Below are 21,599 nucleotides of genomic sequence, written 5' to 3'. Positions count from 1 at the left end.
CTTCATCAAGGGATTCTTGGACACGCGGCTCGTATTCGCAATCATTAATATTTTCCTCTGACCACAGATTATGTCACTAGCTTGACGGAAATAATAGGTAATCTTCTTCGCCACACGAAACAGAAAATCCAAGTTGTCGCAGATGCCCCACCTCTGACCGTGGTTATACAACTTTCTCGGTCCCTCATGCAATGACTCGGATAAAAGGTTACAAGCACAGATGGATTCTGACCACTTTCAAAATATTAATGGTGTATCTAAGACCGCATACATACCACCACAGGTACGAACCTTTGCTTCACATGTGGTGGATCGGGGCTTCCTCTGGTTATCCGTGGCGAATATCAACTTGTGGAGAAAAGAATCTTGCTTGGACGATCCCGTGTTGCCCCGCTTCATTTTGGCAAGAGTCCAATAGGAGAAAACTGGCATGAATAGAGCTGTCGCATCGAGAGCCATCCCGCCGAATAGAAGGGAATAAGTAATTTTTACATCGAGTTCGGGGAGCCGGTGCTTCTTCAAGAGATTAAAAAAGATGAAAGCTAGCACAAGGTCAGTGAAGGCTACAAAGCGGAAAATGTAGCTCCACATGGAATGTATTGCCAACGCTTTCGTGTGGAGCACCTCGTACATAAAATGGAGTTCAACTAATATCACCCTCAACGCATCTATCGCAGAAACATTATGGAAATATTTGCAAGTCCTTTCGCGTTCTAAACTATAGAACATGAGATCTCCGATGAAGACCTTAAATATTTCAAAAAAGTAGTAAGCACGTTTTACCACAATGCTCTCTGCAAGCTTTGCTTCTTCTTCATTAGAATATCCTTCCCCTCGAGCATTGAGTTCTGCAAAGAGCTCGTTGAATTGATGATCGCCATCAATAGATGAGGACGACGACATCATCGATTTCCTGAGCTTCGGGAGGCTTGAAAGATTAAGTGCCAGTGTTCTCTCCACATTTTGCTTCTTCTGCAAAATATATAAGATGTTGAGATGGTTCCTTACTTGTGTGAAGAAGGTATGTATTCAAAAACTCAAGAATGGACATAAGCAAGGTGTTCTATACTTTGAAGTGGCAGAAGAAAAGTATGTCATCCATGAAAGGATGAACATATATATAAATTTGACCTACACCAGTGGATAAACGAACGGAGCCAAAGAGATGAAAGATTTGCTTTCGACCTTTCAGTGGTTCGCGAACTTGTCGACTCGAAAATTTTGCTGATAACTTATTCTTTATTTGCCAACTAAATGCCTAAATAAATTTGACCTACACCAGTGGATAGCTTCATATTCTTTGGATAACTTTCCATTTCTATTGAATAACAATTGCCTATTTTCTTTGTATATTATGATAATGGAATTCTGTAATTTCTTTTTTTTTACAACAGCTATCTTTTAAATATATACGGTGGTCAATTCAGTCCTGAAACATTTATACAATCAATTCAGTCATAAACCTTTGAATTATGCCGGTTTAGTCCTAAACATTCTGACGATTTGTCAATTTTGACTTATAATTGCTGATGTGGATGTCGACCATCTTACGTGGCACGGCTAGTACCGACGTAGATAATTTTTGGCAATTTTCGATAAATTGTGCTGACTGTTTTTTGTTCTTTTTCTTTTTTTCTTTTTCTTTTCTTTCTTTTTTATTTTTTTTATCTCTACACCAGCAAGGTTGCCGGCCAATCCTCGCTGGCCACGGGCATGGGCCTCTGCGCCCTCGCCCAAATCTAAGCGAGGGTATCGCGACCCCTAACACCCATCTAGGTGTGGGCTGCAATGTACACGTGCATGAGTGGCCGCAATCCATTTCCAATGTAATGACTTTGAGGAGCAAAGATGTAAACTATAGGGTGTCTTGTGTTGTCCTTCCAATGAGCCGATCGATGTTATAGGAAAAATTTGGTCACATTATTTTCCGCGTATGATAAATCAGGAGATTAAACAGTAGAAATTCAAAGCTTTGGTTCGTCTAGAACGGGATTATCCATTTGATGAAGATCGACAAAGGGAAAATTGGTTGAATTATCATGCGTGTATACGCCTACTACCATTTAAAAGAAAAAAGAAAATCATCTTCTTAGAATGAGTGGACAAGGCATTCACGGACAAGAGGAAAAGTACATTCTCCCCTTTGAAATTTGGAATCTAAGAATAAACGAAGGAAAGGAGCATGAATCTAGTTGTTGATAAAAACAAAATACTTAGGCTGAAAATTGACTCTGTTGTAATCAATTAGACGAATCGGGATTCCACTGGCCTATCATCTTCCTCTTGATCGTAGCCGAATTCTGGTTTTCATCCTGCCCCGAACATAGATTCCGCCCCGAAGCCTCATTCGGGTTTGTAGAGACAACTGAATGGGGCTTCGGTTTATGATTTCGGCAATAGTCTAATCGAAGAAAACAAGCATAAATAGAGCTATGACATCAAGAGCGATCCCTCGAAAAAGAAGGGTATGAGTGATTTCCACATCGAGTTTGGGGAGCTGATGCTCCTTGACGCAATTGAATAAGACGAAAGCCATCACAACCTCAGTGAAGGCTATGAAGGGAAAAATGCAGCTCCACTTGGAACATATTGTCAATGCTTTTGTGTGGAGCACCTCGTAAATGAAATGGAGTTCGACTGATATCACCCTTAATGCATCCAATGCAGAAATTTTGCGGACATATTAGCGGCTTATGAGGCATTCTGTATCTTCGTAGAAGAGATCTAAGATGAAGACTTTAAAGATATTAAAGTAGTAAGTGTGCTTCACCACCACGCTCTCCGCAAGCCTTGCTTTTTCTTCATTAGCATAATTACGCCCCAGAGTTTTGAGTTCTTCAACCAACAGCACAAATGCATTATAGGTTAGCTCATCGTTTACCATCATCGATTCCCTGAGGCTCGAGAGGCTCGTGAGATTAAGTGCTAGTGTCCTCTCCGCATTTTTTATGACCCCGGCAAGAAACACTAGCATCGTTGGGATCACCAAGTAACTTGTCGCTCGAAATACTTGCCCAAAGAGATAGATGGCGCTACCTACTTGGAAGATGAGACTAAGTAGATGCCATTTCCAAAGCGAACTATCCTCTAATGAGAAGGCAGTGATGGTGTCTGGACCCCCAAGATGTAACAAAAGAAATGAGGCCCAAAATGCCCGAAGTGATCTATCTACTTGATCCGCATGGGCGCACGAATTACCTTGGTTCCGAGAGATGAGCCCAATCCCGTATACAACTACCGAGTCGGCCATCAAATAGGCCAACCACAAGAGGAAAATGGTGCGATGATTCGCTATTTTCTTTACAAGGGGTGCAAATAGAACAAGAAAGACCTGAAGTGAGAGACCCAGTATGACGCAGCCTCGGATATTCCATTTGCTCCAAATACCCGAAGTGGAGCTAAATGCCATGCTTTTGCTTAGTTTGAACTCTATCGCTCTTTTCAATGTATTTTCGACTTGTAGAGAATAGAATAGTGGGAAATGTATATATACATGGTGAGAAGAGATGGTTCCTTGCTGATTTGTTTGAAGAAAGAATCTAATCAAAAACCTAAGAAAGTAAAAGAATCGTGAACCAATTATTCCACGAATGAACACAAGCAAGGTATCTTATAAATTAAATGGCCAAAAAAAAAAGTATCTCATCCATAATTAGTTTTGTGAAACGTTTGGTCATATCACATCTGACAAGTCATATGAGTGTACTTGTATAGAGAAATGCGTGGGACAATGAGGATATGCTTACCTAGAATGAATGGATAAAGCATTCGCGACGGCTCAAAACTACGGATAGCGAAAGAGCAAAGGACATGGGACTGTGGGAGAAGAGAACAGTAGGAGTGAGCGGTTCCAGGTTCCTTACAAGTTTCACCTAGAACCTACCCGTCGGCACACGTTCCTCATTTTTTGGAACCCGAAACCTACCCGTTATACCTTGGAACCCGAAACCTACCCCCGTCACAGTTCTAGGGTCGGGCCTGTGGTACTCGAAAACCTATCAATTTCTTTTATTTTTTTTTATTTTTTCTTTTTTAGTTAAGCAAAATAAGAGTGAACGCTACAACATCTAAGAGACAGTAGAGGTAAGTGGTTTTAGGTTCCATACGGATGAAACCAATCCATTGGAACAGGTTTATCATTTTTTGGAACCCGAAACCTAAAAATTTGTTTGACTCCAGATTATACACTCATCATTGGACAACATAGAACATTGTAGGATCTTGCAAAAATATATACTAAGAAAAATATAAAAAATTATTTCAGAATCTATGGTTCGGGTTACGGGTAGTGGAACCTGGAACCTACCCGTTGGAACAGGTTCCTCAATTTTTGGAACCCGAAACCTACCATACATACCTTGGAACCCGGAACCGGACCGGATCCTACAGGTTCCGGTTCCGTGTTCTCGGTTCTACCCTGAAACCATGCTCACCCCTAGAGAACAATACAATCGCATATGTTTGGAGTTAAAGAATAATAAAGAAAGATAATATACTCGCCTAGATATGGCAAGGTCGGTGGGGCAGAGCTTCGCCAAAGGCAAGCAAGATCGACATCACCGACCCTCGCCTCTGGCCGGTCATCGAGGGCCGACAACCGCCTGGTTCGGCAACTAGCTAGAAGAAGAAGGAACCCCAAAAAAAAAGAGAAAAATAAAAGGAAAAATTTTAAATTTTAAAAATAAAAATAATATTAAAAATTGTCTAATATCAATGACAACAGATACACATCAGTAATTTTTGGTCATATAGACCGAATGGGCACAAATGCAAAAAGTTTAAGATTTAATTGGCCAAAAAAAATGTTTACAACTAAATTGACACAATTACAATAGATTTAAAACTTTTTCGGTAATTTTCCCCGATAATTAGTGAGCTACTTTGAAGAATTAAGTAGATTCACAGTTGGAACCTCTCATTGCAGACATTGTATTCTTGAAGTGAACATTATTAGGCGCTTCTTGTGTTAGAAACTTTGGGGGAATTCAGGGGAAAAAATTACCAAAAATGTCATAAATATATTGTAATTGTGTCAATTCGGTTCTAAAATTTTTTTTTTGTATATTCAGTCCCAAACCTTTTGTAATTATGCTGATTCAATCTATCCAGCCAAATTTGACCAGCCGGCACTGACAGGGACACGGGCCGGCGCCGGTCGTCTGGCAATATGATATTTTAATTTTTTTTTTCTTTCTCTTTTTTTTTTCTCTCTCTTCTTCTTCTTCTTCTTCCGTGGCATCGTCGTCGTCCTCTTCCGCTTCTTCTATTCTCCGTGCGCCTGCGCTCTCTCTCCCATCCTCGAAGCCCTCCGCCTTCTCTACCCAATCTTTCCCCAGATTCCATCCACGCTCTTCGTCTCCGAGTAATCAGTCAACAGCCTCAGGCCATTCATCTCCCCCTCCCCACGCAGAGCTCAAAGTCAACTTCTTTCTGATGTGGGTTTCGATTGACGCCCTCCCATTTGCGATAGTTTCGAAGGGATATATGCTCTATCCAGTAAAGGAGGGATCCGCGAGCATGGATCCGGCGAGGGTGGACTGTGAGGGCGAGGGTGCCCTTGAGGCTGAGGCCCCTGAGGCCTACCAGATCTGGCGAGGCGAGCCTCGCACATCCATGGCACAGGCACCCTCGCTGTCCACTTCGCCGGCCGTCACCAGCCAGAGGAAGAAGAAGAGAGAAGGAAAAAAAATGAAAAAATTAAATGAATATTTTAAAATATCATGTCGCTGGATGATCTGCCTCGACTGGTCAAATTTGGCTGAATGAACTAAATTCACACAATTGCAAAAGGTTTGAAGACTAGTTAGAAAAGAATACAATAAAAAATAATACATAATTACAATAAATTCAGGACTTTTTTTGATAATTTTTTCGGAATTTACGGGTAAGCGGATCTTTGCCAAGCGGGAAATAGGCTCAGGACGTGCATGTGTTCATCAGCCGGCAATTATATTCACCAGCCATGAGCACAGGAATTATTTATAGAGCCAAAATAATCAAATTCAAAGTATCTTGAAACAAAGTTAAGCGGCTTTAAGAATCGGGCTCACTGTAGGATAATTAATTTTTTTTTTAAAACCTAGCAACTTTCCCAAACTAAAAATTTTTCATCCCATTCCATCACAAATATATATTGACATGTCGATTTTTTTTTCATATTTTTTTAATTTTTAAAACATTGTCATCTTTGCAAGAAAAGTCTAAAATAGGGAAAAGTAATCTCCTCCATGCTTAGGAAAACAAATTACAGTTACTAATGGTGTATCTAAGAATGCATACATCGCATTGGCATTAGCCTCCGCTTCGCTTGTGGCGGATCGACGCTTTCTCAAGTCATCCGTGGCGGCAGATATCAACATGTGGAGAAATGAATCTAGTTTTAGGCGATCATGTGTTGTTCACACTTGAACAGTTCGGTTGGAGAAAGCGAGCATAAACAAAGCAATCACGTCAAGAGCCATCCCTCTGGAAAGAAGGTAAAAAGTAATTTCCACATCGAGTTCGCGAAGCCGATGCTTCTTCAAGTGATTAAACGGAACGAAAGCCAGCACCAAGGTCAGCAAAGGCTACGAAGCAGAAACTGTAGCTTCACATGAAGCATTTTACCAACGCTTTAGTGTGATGCACCTCATACATAAAATGGAGTTCAACTGTTATCGCTCTCAACGCATCCATCACAAGACTAAATATGCTCGACTCGACTCAGCTCCATAGTCCTTAGGCGGTCAGAAAATGAGAACCCCGATGAAGACCATAAATATTTGGACGTAGTAAGCACGCTTCATCACAATGCTCTCTACAAGCAACGCGGCTACGCCATCAGAATATCCTTCCTCTAAAGCATTGAGGTCTTCACTTGACTCCACCGATTCATTATAAGGCGAGTCCGATAAGAGCACCGATTCATTGAGCCTCGGAAGGCTTGAGAGATTAAGTGTCAGAGTCCTCTCCACATTTTTTACGGCTCCGGCAAAAAACACTAATATCGTTGGAATTACCAGCGTCGACTTGGAAAATGAGACCGAGTAGGTAGGGGTGGCCGGTTCCGGTTCAGGAACCGGCCGTTGAAAATGCTGGTTCCGGTTCCGATTTGGAACCGGTGGTTCATTCCGGTTCCTTTTTTAATTTTAATTTTTAAAATAATAAATAATAAAATAAACATAATAAATTATAAGTTATAAAATATAATCAAATTGTACATTGTAATAAAATATGGGACAAAAAAAGAGAGAGGAGGAATGGGCTTGAACTTAATGAATTATTATTAAGCGCCTACTTATCTTCTTGGGGATAGAAGAATCAAAACCCATGTAGTTTTTTTTACCTTTAATAACCCTAACTTACCTCATCATCAATCGTCGCTACCCGTTATGATACTCGTGGCGGTGGTATCTCCAATATCATCGCTAAAAAATTCGTGTTCACGATCTAGCTCTTGTTGTTGATATTTCGCCCTCGTCCAATCATCGACACAAGCTTGAGCTTCCACAGACTCCGGGCTTAATCTTAAATGGCGAGAGTCCAAAATTAATCCTCTAGCGCTAAATACTTGTTCAACTGCAGCCGTTGAAGAATGGGTTGCTAATATCCGACGAGCGATGAGGGCGAAAACTGGATAATCGATTTAGTGACACTTCCACCACTTCAGGATTTCTAAATCTATACTATGTTCTGCATCACAAAACTCAAATTGAGTGGTTAAATATTTTTCTAATTCAGAAATACTACCTGTTGCCCCTTTTTATTTTTTATTTTTTTGCCTACTCTTGAGCATATTATACCCTCTACCAAGTAAACTACCACATTCGCTACTTGAGGTAGTAGATTGTAAAGATCCAGAATCATTTAAACCATATCTACTACAAAATTCTCCATATAATACTACTATAGATTCTTTAACATCTCCTAGTATATTTCAAATATCTATTGAATCTTCCAAATGTAAACAATCATGATAATACACATTCAAATAATCTAGTAAACCGTCTAATTTAATACGTGGATCAAAAACAATACCAACTAAATAGACGAGAGGAATTTGCAAATAATAATGCAACCATTTTTCTCGCATTACTAAAATAGTTCGAGCTAATTCGGTATCATTTTCATATTCACTAAAAACACTACCAATATTAACACACTCTATTAAAAATAAATGCATAGTAGGATAGTAAATACCAGATAAAGTCTTAGTAGCATCATTAAAAATTTTCAAAAAATCTAAAAAAAATTTGCAAACGTCCCAATGTTGAGGAAGTAAAGTAATTTCGGGAATATTTTGTGAAATAAACATATATAATAAATCTTTATAATCAAAAGTTTGCCGAAGCAACTCGTACGTAGAATTCCAACGAGTCGGAATATCTTTTGGAAATCTTCTTGCCCTTCTACTATTTTGTTTACAAAATTTTCCCCATGATTTCATAAAATGGGGATGACTCCATAAAAATTTAATTGCATCCTTTATTGGGGCGAGAGAAGTTTCAAGAGTTTGTAAATCATCTTATACACATAAATTTAAAACATGACAAGCACATCTAATGTGAAAAAATTGTCCACCAAAAGTGGGTTTGCAAATATTTTCTAATTCAGGAATAGAAGCGGTATTTGCGGCGGCATTATCAAAACCAATTGAAAATACTTTATTTATCAAATTATATTCTTCTAAAATTTGCCTAATTATTCTATAAATATTATGAGCCGAATGTCTTTCATCAAAAACTCGGAATGCAATAAGTCTTTTTTGAATGGTCCAATCGTCACCTATCCAATGACACGTGACACTCATATAAGAATGAATTTGCCAAGGATCACTCCAAATATCACTACCTATATGCACACGTCCATTGAATTCCGCAAAAAATTTTACTAAAGATTTTTTTCCTTTTTTATAAAGATGAAAAACTTCGCGTTTAAGAGTATTTTTTGGAATAGTTGGCGCTTTCGTAACCAACGCAGTATTTATCAAATATTTCATATTAAAATTTTCACCAGTATTAAACGAAGCATAATCAAGGGCAACATATTCAGCTAATGTTTTTTTATAAAGTGCATCGGTGTAACGGAATATAGGATGAGGATTAGAAGTGGCGTACCCGGAAATTTGTTGTTGCGTATTGTCGATCCCCGCTTGCATTGAATGTTTTTTCGTCAAATGCCGACGGAATGTTCCGTAGCCGTCTCCTTTCGTAAATTTATATGTTTGCGAACAATATTTACATTTTATATTATACTTACCTTCGCCTTCATTACGTACCTTGTCGAAGTGTAGCCACAAGTCGGATGTATTATCTCGGCCCTTCCATTCCGGCTCATTTGCCGTTGACGTTTCTTCGACACCGGTGGGAGGATGTGTGTTGGGATGTGCTCGACGTTCGGAATCGGGACATAGTTGATATTATCGTCGTCGTCTTCCCAACATGCATATTCACGAGAATCATATTCAGGAATGGGATACTCGAAATCTCCCATAGTCATCTTGCCATTGTCGGCATTTCTGCTTCCACTTGCCATTTTTTAGAGAATTGATCGGAAATCCGATTGAGAGAATTGAGTTGGGATTGAGAGAATTTGAGTGAATTGAGAGGATTTGAGAGAATTTGATAGAATTGTTCGGAGAATTTGTAAGAAAAATGAAAGGGGGAGCATATGTATTTATAAGCAATAATTAAAAAAAAAATTCCAACAGCCAAATTGACCGTTGGTTGTGCAACGACCAAAGAGCCGTTGTGGGGGGGGGGGGGGCCGGGCGCAGAGCCCAACAGCTCTCTGCCCCACGGCCCTTTTTTTTTCTTTTTTTTTACGGTTCCGGGCCTACGGGCCCAAATGGCCGTGTCTACGAGTAGGTGCCATTTCCAAAGGAATTATCCCCCAAAGAAAAGGCAATGATGGTCTGGACCGCCAAGATGTAACAAAAAAAATGAGGCCCAAAATGCCTTAAGTGCTCCATCTACTTTATCTACACGACTGGATGAATTGCCTTGGTTATGAGAGATGAGGACGGATTGAGAAATATAGGGTGCGCATGGTAACACTTATGGAAGTGAATTTCTGCTCTAGAAATGCTTCTAAAGTAGAAATTCGTTTGGTAATCTGAAGCAGAAATTCGTTTGGTAAAAACTTTTACTTCTGAAAGAAATTTCTACTTTTAAAGTTGTTTTTCTCCCAATTTGAGAAGTTAAAAAAAAGTAGCTTCTCAACTCAAGAAGTACTTCTTGGACCAAAAAAAAAAAAAACTTTACAAAATACTTATTGCCTCACCTTCTTTTCATTACACGCCCCCACCCTCTTTTCGCCTCATAAAGTACTTGTTACCTTTGGCCACCACCCATCGCCGCCCGCGACTACCGCTAATCGTCGACCATCGCCCACCGCCGACATGACCACCACCCGCCACCGACCATGACCGCCACCGGCCACCGTCCGCCAGCCCGTAACCACCGACCATCGTCCGTCACCGCCGGCTATGACCGCCGCCCACCTCTGACCACCGCCCTTCACCGGCCGCCACCGCCATCGAGTCGCCATCTCCGGCCGCAAAAGTGAAAAATACATAATTATTTTTTTTATTTTTAAAAAGTAAATAATATTTTTAATAATAAAAATTATTTTTTAAAGAAATTTAATAATTTTAAAAATGAAGTAGAAATTTTTCAACTACCGATAATAATTCTTCATAGAAGATTTTCTGTTAATAATGTTTTAGAAATAGAAATTTTCTACCATTACCATAGAAAAATCAATTTCTGCTTATGAGTAAGAGTAGAAAAATAAACTTCTCACCAGAAATTAATTTCTGAAATAGAAGTGTTATCATGCGCCCCCCATAGCTACCTGGTCAGCCATCAAATGGGGGAACCACAGGAGGGAAAGATGCGGTGGTTTGCCACTTTCTTTCTAACAACATAAATTCAAAAATTGCGAACGAAGGGACCTAAAGATATAAGAGGGTAATGACAACGTCATGGATAGCGCTCCTTGCGCGCGAGAAGTTCGGAGCAAGGTCAATTCGGGCGTAACACTGCTATCAATAAGAAATACGCCTCAGGAGAAGATAAAAAAAATTCTTTGTAATCATCATTTGGCTCGAACCCAATATCCACGGTATAAAAAACTATCAATCCTCGAAAACTCCTGCCGTAACTAGCAGGGATCAAAGTACACAATGAAGTTCCACATTATCTTTCCTATTCCAATGTGGTCAGTCCTCATCTGACCCCGAGCCTTCCGAACTCGAGCCCTTCTTAGGGACTGTGCCGTTGGCGGCCTTGCCCTTCTTTTTCGAGTCCTGCTCATCAGCCTCATCTTCGCTGTACTCGCTCTCGTAATCGTACTCCTCTTCATCATCTTCCTCTTCCTCTTCAACCCCATCCTCCAGGATGGCCTCTTCCAGTGCCGCGCCGCCCCTAGTGCCCGAACGAGTCCTTTTGAGAACTTTCACCTTCAAGTTCAGTTTTTTGTCGCAGCCAATCCACGAATCACACAAGCAGTGACATGTCAAATTGTAGTTCCCTTCCGCTGGGGCCAAAAACTTGCCCATAACCAGCCTCGAGCCACCCCTCACCTTCTCCACTGCTTCTCTGATGGCCTTACTTTTTTCCTTTGCATCTGCTCCCAATCCCTCCATAGTCTCCTCGATTGCCTTAAAGGCAGCACTTACAGCGGCCGCTTCATCCATGAAACTTAACTTCTGAGAAAACCAAACCTCGTTGGAGGTGGGGTCTGCCAGAAGAAACCAGAAACTTTCTTCTTTGTGAAAAGGATACCGCGGAGCGTGAGGTAGGGCGCCAATGAGTCCATTATCTCTTTTGAGTGTAACCCAAGCCTGAATCGTGACCACATCACCCTCTTGTATGCCTTCTTCACCTTCAGTCTCGCATGTGACATCTATTGATAGAGAAGGCATCATCTCTAGAACTCTCTCTATGTCTTGTACTTCTGTGCTGGAGAGGCCTGCTGCCTGGAGCAGTTCAGCGCGGTCCTCAAGAGACATGTCCCGCAGCTCCTGAAATGTTCTCACTTTCTGCAAAAGATAATGAGTGAAGATCTTAGAAAAAGGGAGCTTAGGAGGAACTAAGAATCTGCAATGCCATGGTTCCCATTGCTCATTGCAGGGCTGACACAGTAATATCCACTTGCACAGTGTAATGCATCATGAAGTGCCAATTTTCATTGAAAACCATAGTAAAAATCCCCAGAATGCAAAAGATTCAGGGATGGGGTTCACAATCACTCCACTAGGTGCAACAATTGATCAACATTTGATTTTAATTAACAGAAAAAAGGATAGCCTTAAGCTCAAACCATCAGGCATATCATTTCCACCCTTGAGAATAGCGGAAAAAAGATCTCTGACCAGAGACAATGCATGTAGCAATCACATGCTCACCTTGCGAGCAATCCTCTTAATCACAGATTCGCTGATATGCGGCAGCTGCAGCAAAGGTGCAATGCCTTCACTAGATCCTCCGGTTGTCTTCTTTGCACTGATAGAAACAGCCTACATACATTCATAAAACACCCACAAGCTCCCCTGGATTAGTTATAGTCTTGTATCCGGTAGCAATAGTGCACATTGGAATTTGGTGCAAGTCTACATACCTCCACATCTCAGATAAAATGCAAAAGGAAGACGAAGGCAATTGAGCATTTAAAAAAAAGGTAAATGGCAAATCAGCCTCCAATTAGAGAAGAGTGCACGTCAGACCTTTAACACCGTGAATATTGGCTTAAGGCCTGTTTGATGACCCCAATAAAGTGCTGAAAACTCAAAATTAGCACTCAGCGAGATTAAGTTGGTTTCATAAGCTGAATTAGCATTTACAGTCAGAATTCACTTAATCTGATAAGTAACGGTTTCTAAATTCCTTCCATAGGAAATGATCAATTGTTATTAGAATCTGGCCAACTATATTGTTCAAAATCACCAATACCAATCATGATTTCATATTTGGTAAGAAATTCGTAATATTTCAACAATCAATTTTCAGTTAATATCAAACAGCTTCTTATTTTTATTTTTTCAGCACTTGAAATGGTCAACACATGAACTTTGCAGCTTAAATTTGCAGCACTTATTTTTAAGTTTTACAAACAAACCTGTAGTATGACTTTTCAGATCATCAGCTATTTGTCATTTTGCTTGTCATACTGTCAATGTATCCATCTGTACTTCATACAACTCTCTGCTACTAGCTAATACTCAAGTTTGGATGAACTAGTGTAACTACATCTGTGGGATTCAGTTCTCCACAATGTTAGACATTATAAGATCACGGCAGAAGATCCAAGTAACAAAAAACTTCAGTGCAACAAACAACACACATATGTAGAGAGAGAGAATCTGTTCAGTAGATTGAAAATCAATCTCCTTGACTCCTAATCAATTACTCATGCAACATAACTATTAAAGCATAAATGGAAAAGGTAATCTTTCCTTGACAACCGAAATCTATGGAATTATTCAACGACGACAATTAATAAAGAACAAGTTCTCAGCTTCAGCACCTGAATAATGCATTGAGAAAGTTCCACAACACCAATTGCAGGCCTCAGCCAACCATGTCCTTGGGCAGTGCGTGGAATGACAGCCATCTGAATGAAAAGTTTAAACATTACTGAGAGGAATAGGATAATGAAGCTAGCTGAATGGCTTCACAATATGTCAACAAAGAACACCAACACAACCAAAAGGTTTTCATATAGCATAAATACTAGTGTTTCATTTCTTGTTCGGCTAATTGAGCAGTATGAAACCCACACGTCAAGCAAAGAGCTATATACAGATTCAATCATTTCTGTTTGGAATTGCATGAAAAATAACTGCTAAGATACGGACCAATACAAAAGAGCAAGAATGAAGAAAGATGCAAAAGGCGTGGTTTCTAATAGAAAGCATGCATATTATATATAGACAAACCCTTCCCCCCACCGATTATCACTAAGAAACTAAATAGCACCTTCATTAATTCTTCAAGTAGTCGAGGTGCAAGTTCCAAAACACGTCTGAAATCACCGACCAAAGCTGGAGATAAGGAATCTGATTCCCTTGTTAACTGAGCCTGAATCAACAATTCTGTCTTGAAAGAAATCAAAGCACCAAGCACGTCTTTATTAAGTCCCGAATTACTTGAAAAAAATAATTGACAGAAAGCTACTTATGACAATTTTGCTGCATATCACCTTAACGAATGGGGGATGTTGCTTCCAAAACTTAGCTTGTTCTTGCTTGATGTTCTTGAGATCCAGATTCAACTCACTCCTGACCAATAAAAACAGCTTTTGAAGAGGTTCCTCATCAGTCCTTCGGACTGGAATTTCCATGAATTCAGCAGCCTTGATAAAGACCTCCATAACTTTGCTGCAAGCAATCATAGAAGAGAGAAATGGAGCGTTATACAACTTTACAGGTCTGAGAGTTCCAAAAACATACTACAACATGAGGACAAGCTTAAAAGGGAGTACTAAAAGTTAAACAAAGAACACATCAAAATTCATGGACGATGGCAGCATCCTACCATCAGAACAACAGTTACAAGGTCTTGTTTATCACTAACATCCAACAGCATAAAAATAACTCTTGATGCATACAGCGACAAAATGAACGGGACACATACTCAGAAAGGACCACATACCTCGGGGCCAAAGAAGGTTTCATTAAGCGATAGTAATTAGACAGTGTATGATGCATGACATAGTTTCCAGTATACTTTGATGACCTTGAGAGGTATATGACAGCAATAACTAGTGGCAAAAGAATACAGACGCCCACAATCCAAAGTAGAAGAATTCCACCATAAGCACCATCGATGTCCAGCAGGAACTGAGGGAGAGCGATCCCCATTTGAAAGCCCTGCACAAGACCAGGATAATTTTAAGCTTTCTCAAAGAATATTAATTAGATTAGTAGACAGCTTCAAACAACAAGTTACCTGCTTCCCATCCGGATGACCATATTTTTCAAAATTTTCCTTAGATATAGGATCAGTGAGAGCTTGATAAGCCTTGGAAATGTACTCCACAAAATAGTTGTGTGCCTCTGATAACAGATATTTACAAAGTCAACTCTTGGGATACATGAATTATTTAACTAGATCAAACTTGGAGATATTTGTAAAACCGTCAACCTGGATCAGGATTCTTATCAGGATGGTATTGAATTGAAAGTCTTCTATACGCCTTCTTTATTTCTGAATCGGAAGCTCCAGGTTCCAACCCAAGAATGTTAAATGGCTCAAAAACTTGAATCTACGTAAGCCAGAAAAAAGACAACTCAGTGAAAAGCAACATTCAGGAAACTCGCATTCATAGGTAATGATGGAAATAAGACATGACATATACATATGGAAAGAAAAAAAGATCATAAGTAACTGGCAAGGGTACCATCAACAGCAAAATAAATAGGTTAATAGAAAAGTTCGCAACATAGATTTTACCTCCCCGCTCATATTTTTTATGTAGTAGACTAGAAATATCATCACGACCCAGAGCAGAACCAATGTCAGGTTGCTGTAAGTTGAAAATGTGGAGATCTGCAACAATTAAGATGAAAGAGAACATGCAGTCATAAACTCAACCCCCTTACCATTCATAAACATCGAATGCTTTCAAGAAGTCAACCATGCGACTCACCCTCTTGAATATGGACCTGCGATACTTCCCTGACCGCAAGCATTGCGAACACTGGCAATGCGTGATCTTTGGTTTTTTGGTAGCAGCATGGCATAACTTCATAACGGTATAAGGCACTAAAGGCAGCGCCATTATAGTCAAAATGAAAATAGGAAACAGCGCGCTATTCTCCTCCGATGCAGCCATGGCGACCTTTCAGCGTACAAGAACTCTACCACGGCAACGAAACCTGCATGAATCAACGAAATTCAGCACGCCCTTCCAAACTATATCAGGTATATGAAACGAGCATCCGTACAACAGCCAAGTTTTCCAGTCAGTCCGTCTGCACAGAACTCTTGCACTTGACACAAGTTAACAGCTTATCGCGCATCATGCATCGTATTGTAATGGTACAATCAAAGAATCCGCAATGAAACGCGCCTCAGTGATGAATCCAGCAGTTCTTTCACCACCCAAATGACTAAACCAATAGGTAACAGACAACATGCGACTCCATGTCAATCAAATCACAAGCAGCTTTTAGCTCCACCGAGCTACTACGCCGAGGAAAGTTGACCATAAATCTCGCAAAAATCAATCCAAAAACCACGAAAACGCGCCCAATCATCGAAATCCCCCAACAATCCGACAAATTTAGCACAAACAAAAGGCAAATAGATCCCTCCGGTGAAAATTGAAAAACCAAAAGCGCATGAACGAGCACTTTCTCGATTGAAGAAAAATCTCAGCTCCTCCGATTGAACTGATGGTTACCGGGGCCGTCAAGAACGCGATTTGCTTCGAAGATTGCTGTTCATGCGAGCTCGCGAGCCCAATTGACAACGAACGGCGAGAATCTGAATATGTTCGATTTGTGATCAGGAGGAGGAGGAGGAGGAGTTTCTCATGGGTTTTTGGACTTGGATTGAGATCTACGAAATGAAGATGACAATTTTTTTATTTTTTATTTTTTGCGGGGGGAGTGGGGCCCGCGGGGGTTTCCTAAAAGATGATGATGAATTGAAGCAGTCGTAATGGTAGGGCTTTAAGGTGAATTGCCGATTTTAGCCATCGATATAGCACGGCTAGCACCCCACATGGAGGGCATTTTTGTCCACTCAAAATAGATCTTTAGTCAGCGATCGAAACAATTTACAAGGATAATGGCACAAATGGTCCAAAACTTTAGTCTTATAGACAAAGTGATTTCTAAAATTTTAATTTGATCAGTATCTCGAACTTTATTTCAATGTGAAATACCGTCCTTAAATTTTTAATTTGTTCAATGCGACCTTTAAAATTTTGATTTACGTTCAATCTAATTTATGAACTTAAATTAATTAAAGGATAGCGTTGGGCATTTTCTTAGAGTACGGGAGCTAAATTGAATATGTATCAAAAGTTAAGGGACTTCATTAAACAAATTAAAAGTTTCAGGATGACATTGCACATTGAGTTAAATTTTAGAGATTTCATTGAATAAATTAAAAGTTTAGAGACGATATTATACATTAGACCAAAGTTTTAAGATTATTTTTGCAGTTTTCTATAACTTGCATGTAAGCAATTTTGGGGAAATTTTATAAATTGAAATATTAACCCCTTTTTTTCTCTAGCTAAACATGTCATCTCATCTCATCTCGTAACATAATAAGTTAGCTAAAGATGAAAAATACGACAATATAATTAATGCGAAAAGTTAAATTTTACTGCAACTCTTTTCATCGTTCATTTCATTTTTAGTCGTTATTGATATAATAATCCCTTGCTCAAGAATGTATTCAATCAACAATTATGCCTTCTTTTTAGCAACCTCCATGATAGTCGATTTTATTCTCCATTACGGCATGCTACAATTGAAAAATTCGAAAATCAAACATTTCAAAAGATTATTAGGGATCGTCCCAGTGACAACTCTTTTCATTTGAAAAGAGGGAGGTGGGGGGTTCGAATCCCCATCTTCGGAGAGGGAGTGGGGACGAGACTCGTGAAAAAGGAATAAAGTTTCGCAACCCGCTCACGACACATAGTGCACAAATCGAAAAAAAAAAAAAGGAGTGAAGTGAACATATTTTATTTGATTGGACGTAGAATACCCATTGCAAAAATTGCTTTAGAAATTTGAATGAACTTGGTTCCAAAATTCATCCTCATTTAAAATTGCAAAATCCCTTTACTTGATTTTAAGTAATTTTTTTTTAAATTGAATAAATTGTATCATTTAGTAGAGAACTACTTTGGTTGTAAATATATGGAAACATCATTTAAGCATGTTTTGTAACATTATCAAAATCTCGATTCCGAGCAAACATTCTCTTAACTCTATATAAGCAATATATAATTTGCCATGCATTGTAAGCCCCTACCTTTCTTCTACTAATCTTATTCAATCCAGATATTCCGAAGGACTTGTTTGCAATAATTTCTCCGAATGCTAAAATTTTTGCAAGAAACAGCGCCGAGCGCGTGTTGAGCATGAAATAAACTTTGTGCTCCGTATTGAAAAAGGAAAATAAGATAAAAGAAAGAGATATGTCAGAAGTAACAGATTTTACTAACGGAATTTTGGGGAGTCGAGGATGTCGTTTCTAAGGCAAAGATTAACACACCAGTTTCTTCATTCTACAATGATCTAATCTGTCACGAAAGAACCTGCTGAATCTGCAAAGGTACATCTTTGGAAAAGAAAAAAATAAAAATAAAAAATAAAAAACAAATTGGTTGGCTTCTACATGCACGTGATTGACTTTTTTTGGTTTTTTTTTTTTCCAGAGTGATTGACTTGAACATGTTGCCATTTAGTCCAACAGTTTCCTGCAATTATCAAAACTGGTCATTAGAAGCCCCCAAAAAAAAAAAATTACCATGGTTAGCCACTTAGGATCTGTATGGTAACGTTTCTGTTCCTAGGAACATATTTGGAACAGAAACATTTTTTTGTTTTTCTGTTCCCGACTACGATTTCCGAGAACGTAAACGCGTTTGGCAACCGCACAAAAAAAAAAAAACACTTTTTTCACCAAAAGGAATGATCTACAACCGCCGGCGGCGGTCGGCGGCGGCGGTCCTCACCGACGATGGTGAGCGGTGGTGGCTTGCACAAGCTCGCCCTCAAACAGTTTCTAAAAAGTGTTTCGAAGAGTAAAAAACAAGTTTTTTTTCCTTAATTTTGCTTCAAAAGTGTTCTTTTTCTCAAAAGTATTCTCCAGAACATTTTTGGAACATTTTTTATTATACCCGTTTCTGTTCCAAAAGTGTTCCGGAAAAACTTTCGGAACGTAAACACTTTCCAGGGAGTGTTACCATACAGGCCCTTAGCCTATTCTTATTTGCAAAAGCAACCTCGTTCATTGTGTTCTTTCATTTTCATACCAAATTTTGTTTTTGTGTCAATGCAATTGCAAATCCAACTCCATAAGTACCCTTTTTTTAATAAAAAAAGAAACTCCATAAATATCATTGAAAAGAGCTTCTTCGAGGGTTTTGCACTTTTCACATTGAAAAGGTCTTTTCGAAAGTTTTCCAGCGGGACACGATCTAAGATCATAGTTCCGAGATGCTTTAGTTAAGAAGGTTATCGAGATCTAGATTTATGAATGGATTCAATCAGCTATTCGATTAATAGAATCGAGAGAGATCAATTAAAATGAGGTTTGAAATGAGGGGCGTACAATTAGCAAGTATGATTGTACGATTCTCTTTAAATCCCATTCGTATCAAAGATGAGCATACCCATATAACGAACCATTGATACATATGGAACAAATTTATCCAAAACTGTTATTTTGACCATAAAAAAAAAAATTATTCCGAACTATTTTTTCAACCATCATAAACCACAAACTCGTGATAAATTTACCTCAAATCAATTATTTTGACCATCAAAAACTTCAAAACGATATACATGCAATAAATTTACCGTTTGTTTCATGTTTCTAAATGTAGTGCACACTTCATGGTCCTCCGCCCTTAGGTCGTCCTCTCGTATTTTCTGGATTTTCATGAAAATTATTTAATTACAAAACTACTAAATTACACCACTTTGAAAACTTCTTATATTTGCCTCAATTGACTTTTATCTTTCAAAAATTAATTTAATATCGCGAATTTTTTTCTGTAAAAAAAAAAAGTAAATTCGACACGCCTCTCACAAATACTCAAAATTCATTTTTTTTTCCCTCGTTTCAAAACCGAATCATTTTCAAGATTTCGCAATTGGCTGAATCGCGAATTTGGAGATTTGTAGGAGCGTCTGAATGCACAAAGCGCCCTGGGGTTGAGGGGCGAAATGCCAGAATCTCGGCTTCCGTCGATCTCGGCAACGTACAGCGCTGAATACGCCATGGAAGCAAAGGCGTAGCAGTGACTCTAATTTGTTGCCGAAACAAGAAGAAGAAGAAGAAGAAACAAAACTCGAAATCAAAACGAGGGGAAAATCTTCCGGGAGAAGAAGGAAGAGGCTCAGAGAATCTCTCGATTGTCGATCGCATCAACAAGCCCTGATCGGGCTTCAGAGTTTGATGGTATGTGTTTTCGGATCATCACCACCCCCTCTGAAAGTCGCAGATAATGGGAAAACAAAAAACCCTAAAAAAAGGGAAAAAAAAAATCGAGCGAAACATCGAACGAGAAGCGAGAGCGCAAGCAGTCGCGGGAGAGCCGCGGCGAAGGCCTCAGAAAGCTAGAGATGATGAAATGTCGATCAGAGACGGTCGTCTCAGATGGTACGGACAATTTTTCGCATCACAGGCCATCCCGCTTGAGCAAAGCTAAAACAAGCTAGCTACAGGAAGGGGGAGGAGGGGAAACAGAGCAATCCAGAGCAATCCAGAGCCGAGCGAGCGACTACACAGCGATCTGAGCTCGAAACTGATGAGCCAAACAGAAGACGGAAGATAACTGCGACCTCTGCCAGAGAAGACGATGAAGAGCTACGATGATTTTTAGGGTTTTGTGATGGGAGATCTGGGTCAAAGAGGGGACTTAAATAGATGGCGCAGCCAAGCTGCTGTATGTAAACCCTAGCCGCGTTGGCGCTCGGGTCCGGGACCCGATCGCGGGCCACCCACATCTGCCCGGGTCAAATGGGCCCGGAATTTAGTTTGTTCGGCCCGTGTAGACTATGAGTGTTTTAGCTACGAGGCCCGATCCATCCATCCATCCATCACCCGATGGGCATGTTTGAGCAATGAACTACGCCCGATCGGACCGCACGTCCCGATCAGGACTCGCTCAATGATCAGTTCTACTCGGAAATAATTGCATCACGAGTAAAAATAGAGATATATAAAATTAAAAAAAATGGCAGTTGAAATGAAATTTATTCATGCAATCAAGCAAGTCGAATATTTTGAGTCGATAATTCGATCAAGTCTCTTTTAGGTTGATCTCGCCACTCATATTCGGTGAAAATCATGCACCAAAATGTACGAGAACAAAGAGGAAATTTCGATGGATGGGACTGATTGGACATTTACATGAACTTCTCCCATGTAGGCATTATTATGATTCCTCTTTATAGTAGTTCCAAGACAACACATCCAAGTTTCCTCAGCCAACTTGTTGATTGTCCCATCCTTTTACGCCCCCATGCTTCGACTTAGGGATTGCCTCTCCCACATGTTGCCTAATCAAAATCATCGTCACGGGTCAAAAAAGTTTGCCTAAGTCCAAGCCCGTCTCTAACTTCGACGCGACATCAACATCGGTCCAAACTTCTAGCAAAAAGACTAAAACAATAGCCTGTTTGATTTCACGAATGACGTACATGATAAAAAGAGAGTAGCATTAGGATTTCCGAAATACTCCTAAAATCTAGATTAGAGGGAATCCTGCGATTATCGCTTTAGTAGTCAATCGCGATTCACGAGTTTAATAGCTGTTATTGCAATCAAACAATGTATTTGGCAATCAACCTGTAATGTAATAGCCAAACAACCGCTACCAATCGTGCTCTAATTTCACTCAAAGAGTCACATATAACTCTC

General features: G+C 39.6%; 1 protein-coding gene and 1 non-coding gene across 3 annotated transcripts; both read right to left on the bottom strand.

Moving 5' to 3' along the window:
• Positions 1–11,056: 11,056 nt before the first annotated feature.
• On the bottom strand, positions 11,057–16,574 carry LOC115739104 (dnaJ protein ERDJ2A-like). Of its 2 annotated transcripts, none has more exons than XM_030672010.2 (11): positions 16,335–16,574; positions 15,631–15,859; positions 15,435–15,530; positions 15,126–15,246; positions 14,931–15,037; positions 14,634–14,851; positions 14,182–14,359; positions 13,959–14,078; positions 13,507–13,593; positions 12,389–12,499; positions 11,057–12,022 (listed from the first exon to the last, which is right to left on the bottom strand). In XM_030672010.2, exons 2-11 carry the CDS (start codon positions 15,814–15,816, stop codon positions 11,201–11,203), a joined length of 2,046 nt encoding a protein of 681 aa, XP_030527870.1. In that variant the 5' UTR covers positions 15,817–15,859; positions 16,335–16,574; the 3' UTR covers positions 11,057–11,200. The 2 variants fall into 2 exon arrangements, with proteins under 2 accessions (XP_030527870.1, XP_030527872.1); XM_030672012.2 differs by having other exon boundaries at positions 16,387–16,573.
• Positions 16,575–20,280: 3,706 nt separating this feature from the next.
• On the bottom strand, positions 20,281–20,364 carry LOC115739326. The gene has a single exon (XR_004015216.1). It is a non-coding gene; the product is annotated as a small nucleolar RNA snoR117 (small nucleolar RNA).
• Between the last annotated feature and the right edge of the window lie 1,235 nt (positions 20,365–21,599).

This window comes from Rhodamnia argentea, chromosome 10, assembly GCF_020921035.1.
Source record: "Rhodamnia argentea isolate NSW1041297 chromosome 10, ASM2092103v1, whole genome shotgun sequence".
In the NCBI taxonomy this organism is placed as follows: Eukaryota; Viridiplantae; Streptophyta; class Magnoliopsida; order Myrtales; family Myrtaceae; genus Rhodamnia; species Rhodamnia argentea.
The sequence above is the reverse complement of the archived record's forward strand: the minus strand, read 5'-3'. Positions and strand labels throughout refer to the sequence as shown.

Coding starts and splice junctions, on each gene's coding strand:
- LOC115739104 (XM_030672010.2), bottom strand. CDS start 15,816: ATGGCTGCATCGGAGGAGAATAGCGCGCTGTTTCCTATTTTCATTTTG. Junction 15,038..15,125: donor TGATAAGAATCCTGATCCAG/GTTGACGGTTTT, acceptor ATCTGTTATCAG/AGGCACACAACTATTTTGTG. Junction 14,079..14,181: donor AACATCCCCCATTCGTTAAG/GTGATATGCAGC, acceptor ATTTCTTTCAAG/ACAGAATTGTTGATTCAGGC.